The sequence below is a fragment of the Haplochromis burtoni genome, unplaced genomic scaffold (assembly GCF_018398535.1).
Source record: "Haplochromis burtoni strain Fernald_Lab_line unplaced genomic scaffold, NCSU_Asbu1 Contig_34, whole genome shotgun sequence".
In the NCBI taxonomy this organism is placed as follows: domain Eukaryota; kingdom Metazoa; phylum Chordata; class Actinopteri; order Cichliformes; family Cichlidae; genus Haplochromis; species Haplochromis burtoni.
In genome coordinates this window covers 1,103,748-1,107,282 of record NW_024582395.1, presented here as the reverse complement: position 1 = coordinate 1,107,282, position 3,535 = coordinate 1,103,748, and the positions used below count along the sequence as shown (strand labels likewise).

Here is a 3,535-nt window from a genome sequence, read left to right as displayed (position 1 = left end):
AGGTGATAAATACTGTGGAGATCAGAAACAGTCACAAATTTGCTTGAATCAAATTTAACCCAAGAGGAAACAGTTCTTAAATCTCTGTTGCCCTCCAGTGTTTGGTTGGATAAATCACATCTCAGTATGCATCACTACTGTATGTCTGTTTTTACTGTTTCAGAGCTGTAGATGCAAAAAAATCACTCATCCGAATAAGTTAAAAATGATAGTAGTCATTTAGATAACAGTTTACAAGGAGAAACACTGAAGCGTGGTTAGTAACTAAGGAACAGTTGATAAATAAATCAATAAGTCATTAATCAATGCTGCTGTAAATCGTAATACAACACAAAAGGGTGATGCTATATTATTGGGTGACTGGTCAATCAGTGTTTCATAAATATCAACGAATAAATCTAAATTCTCAGGCATTAATTAAACGATTAATGACTAAATAATTCTGAATGGCACAAAACTGTAATTCATCATTGTTTCATTAATTAATATGTGTTGCCTTAAGTAATGAAGCATTTTCTTAAAGGAAGACTAAGCAATGGTTAATTAATCTTGTGGTAATGTGGAACTATTATGTAACTTGGTGGTTTTCTGAAGACGGTTTGTATTAAACCCTTGTTTTTCCTCCACTGATGAGTAAAAGCATCTGTTGTGAGAAAGGTCATTCTTAGTAGAGGAAGCTTTGTTCAGTTTCAAAATGAGTTCTCTGGAAGAACTTTTTGGCATGAACTTCCAACATATTATTTTCTTGCCTCTTTCACAATATGGACAGGAAGACATTCCTCTCTCTCTCTCTCTCTCTCTCTCTCTCTCTCAAACACACACATGCCCATAAATTTTCCCTTGAAACCTGATAAGCTCCATGTGTTGTATTTACAACAGCTGGACTCCCTAGGAAGAACGAAACATAGAAATCTTGCTCATTATCCATCTGTTGCTGTGCTTCTCTCAACATGAAGGCAAGTAGATTTTGCATGGATACATTTTTCAGTTTTCTGTAAAATATGTCACTGATGTGATTTCAGTAAGAGTAATTTTGTATTGTCATTGCTGTGATATTTCTGTGGGTGACTGCTATTACCAAAGCTTTTCTTTTCTTTTGCTTTCTTTAACTTTCTTTTCTTTGCTGTGCTTTTTTGTGTTTTCATTTTCCTCCTCAGAAAGTTGCACAACTCTGTGCAAGAGTCTTACCATGGCTCCTCTTCCTGTTCACTGCCAAGGGGTAAATCTGGTTTTCGTTTTGTGCTTTAAAGCATAAATATATTGTGCTTGTTGAACTTTATACGTTGTCATTTATATCATGTTATGTTGATTTAAACGTCATTTTCAAGAATGTGTAACCAGGAAGTTCATTGCCAGTGGGGTCCTTTTGGCAGTTGGTCAGAATGTGATAGCTGCACCAAATTACAGGTCAGGGAGATTCATTGGTAACTAACTTCTTACCCATACAAACTTGCATGCATTTTCACGTACTGTATACAGTACAGTACAAGAAAGTGTATTCATAATAAAGATTTTTCACCATCAGAAATACTCAAGATTATGTTATTTTTAAAACTTGTGAAGATATTTTGCCATTAATTAAACTATTATTACTTTATATAAATATTTCTTTGTCATCCTGTGGATGCTACAGACAAGAACCCGATCCATGGTTGTCTACGCTCAGTTTGGTGGAAACCGTTGCTATGGAGAGCGAAGCGCGACGAGGCCCTGTGAAACCACACAAGGCTGCCCTATAGAGGACGGATGTGGAAACAGGTTTCGCTGTCGATCGGGTAGGAATCGAAACTGCCCTCACTTCCTTAATCCTACTGAAGTGGTTAAACAATAACTATCTATCTGTCTTTTGACTTGCAGGGAAGTGTGTTAGCCAGTCTCTGGTGTGTAACGGAGATCAGGACTGTGAGGAAGATGGACTTGATGAGAGTAACTGCGACATTTCAGAATACATTGTTTGTTCAAACTCAGTTCCTCCGCCGAACATTGAGATCCTAGGACTCGGGTAAGAGAAAAGTCTTGATCTAGATGTTTATTTTTCATGATTCATTGAGACATTAATCTACAATCGCTGTTGTTTCTGTAGGGTTGACGCTGTGTCAGGAAAGAGCAGAGAAAGTGTCATCAATACTAAGAGCTTTGGTGGCCAGTGCCGCACCATCTTCAGCGGCGTTCACAATTCTGTTTATCGACTGCCCCTTAGTACTCTTCAGTACAGCTTTTTGGTTGGTACCTGTGGAAGAACTTGAACTGTAGTTCATACTGATACTTCTTTGGTCACAATTTCTTTTAAAGTACCCCTTGGATTTGTATTCTAGAGTTAAGGAGTGAATATAGCAATATTTTCTACCTATTCTACTTTTTTAATCTATTCAATCACACATTATTACCATTGGCTTGCTGCCTTTTGCTCTTTTTTTGTTGCATTAGGCATTTGGCCATTGACTCACATTTGGTGCCCTCAACTTGACATACATTCACATCATCTGCAACATCTCATCATCTTCTCTTTATATAGTTAATCAGCTCGTTAGAGTTTGTCTTGCTGCTGATGGTGCTTTCTAATTTGTGGATTGAAAAGAGATGTCCAAAGTCCTCTCTGGAAAAACAAACTAACAAAGTGTAAATATATATGTCAACACATTGAAACAATAATTTTAAACCTGTTTTTATTCAAAGTTCAGATTTATGCTCATTTTTAGACATACAGTGACTCATTTGTATGACTCATTTTAACATAAGATTTCTGTAAACACAAAAAATTCACCTGTTTCATCTTATTCACCTGTAGGGTCTTCCCCTAAATCTAGTTAAGTTGTCCAGGTGAGCATTTCATATCTCTAAACTAGAGGAAACCAGACATTGTAACCCCTGTCCCGATTCCAGGTTAAAGTCCAGAATGACTTCAGTGATGAGATGTACACCAGCAAATGGCACTATGCAAAGGATATTGTCAAGAGGCAGACAGTAACCGGGACTACCACGGGATATCGCAACTATGATTTTCATGAACAACACGACAAGACTCAAGTGAGTAGAAACCTAACACTTTAAATAAAAATTCCTTTGACAAGTCATCTCATGTTGAAACGGAACCTTTTTTTCCTCTTCTTACAGACCAAAAAGCTTTTAGTTTTAAAGAATGACATCGAGGTAGCTCAGTTCCAGACTAACGCTCCTCGGTACATCCCGATATCCGAGGCGTTTTGGAAGGCACTGGTCAAACTGCCATCTGTCTATGACTACTCGGCCTACAGGAAGATTTTGGAAAGGTTTGGAACGCACTACCTGTCTGCTGGAAGCTTAGGAGGCTCCTTCAAAGTTATTGCCACAATTGATGAAGAAACTGAAAACAATATGGGTAAGGATTCATAAAACACTAGTGTAATGGAAGAATTTAAAAATATGGTCTTAGTGGTTAATTCTACCCAGTGTTTTAAGGTGCTAAACAACAAGCCACTGCATGTGTCTATTGCTTGTAATAGTTGTAATATACATTTTAAAAAATGCATTTGACTAAAAATGCTCAAAAATTTCT

General features: G+C 37.1%; 1 protein-coding gene across 1 annotated transcript in view; it reads left to right on the top strand.

The window, feature by feature from the left end:
* The first annotated feature begins 829 nt into the window (after window positions 1-829).
* c7a (complement component 7a) overlaps window positions 830-3,535 on the top strand; it is a 15,364-nt gene continuing 12,658 nt past the window's right edge. The window contains exons 1-8 of the mRNA XM_005918998.3: window positions 830-956; window positions 1,158-1,219; window positions 1,329-1,407; window positions 1,634-1,775; window positions 1,858-2,002; window positions 2,084-2,222; window positions 2,884-3,027; window positions 3,115-3,358. Coding sequence (XP_005919060.1) covers window positions 951-956; window positions 1,158-1,219; window positions 1,329-1,407; window positions 1,634-1,775; window positions 1,858-2,002; window positions 2,084-2,222; window positions 2,884-3,027; window positions 3,115-3,358 — 961 coding nt within the window. The 5' untranslated portion in view covers window positions 830-950. The remainder of the gene's footprint in view (window positions 957-1,157; window positions 1,220-1,328; window positions 1,408-1,633; window positions 1,776-1,857; window positions 2,003-2,083; window positions 2,223-2,883; window positions 3,028-3,114; window positions 3,359-3,535) is intronic.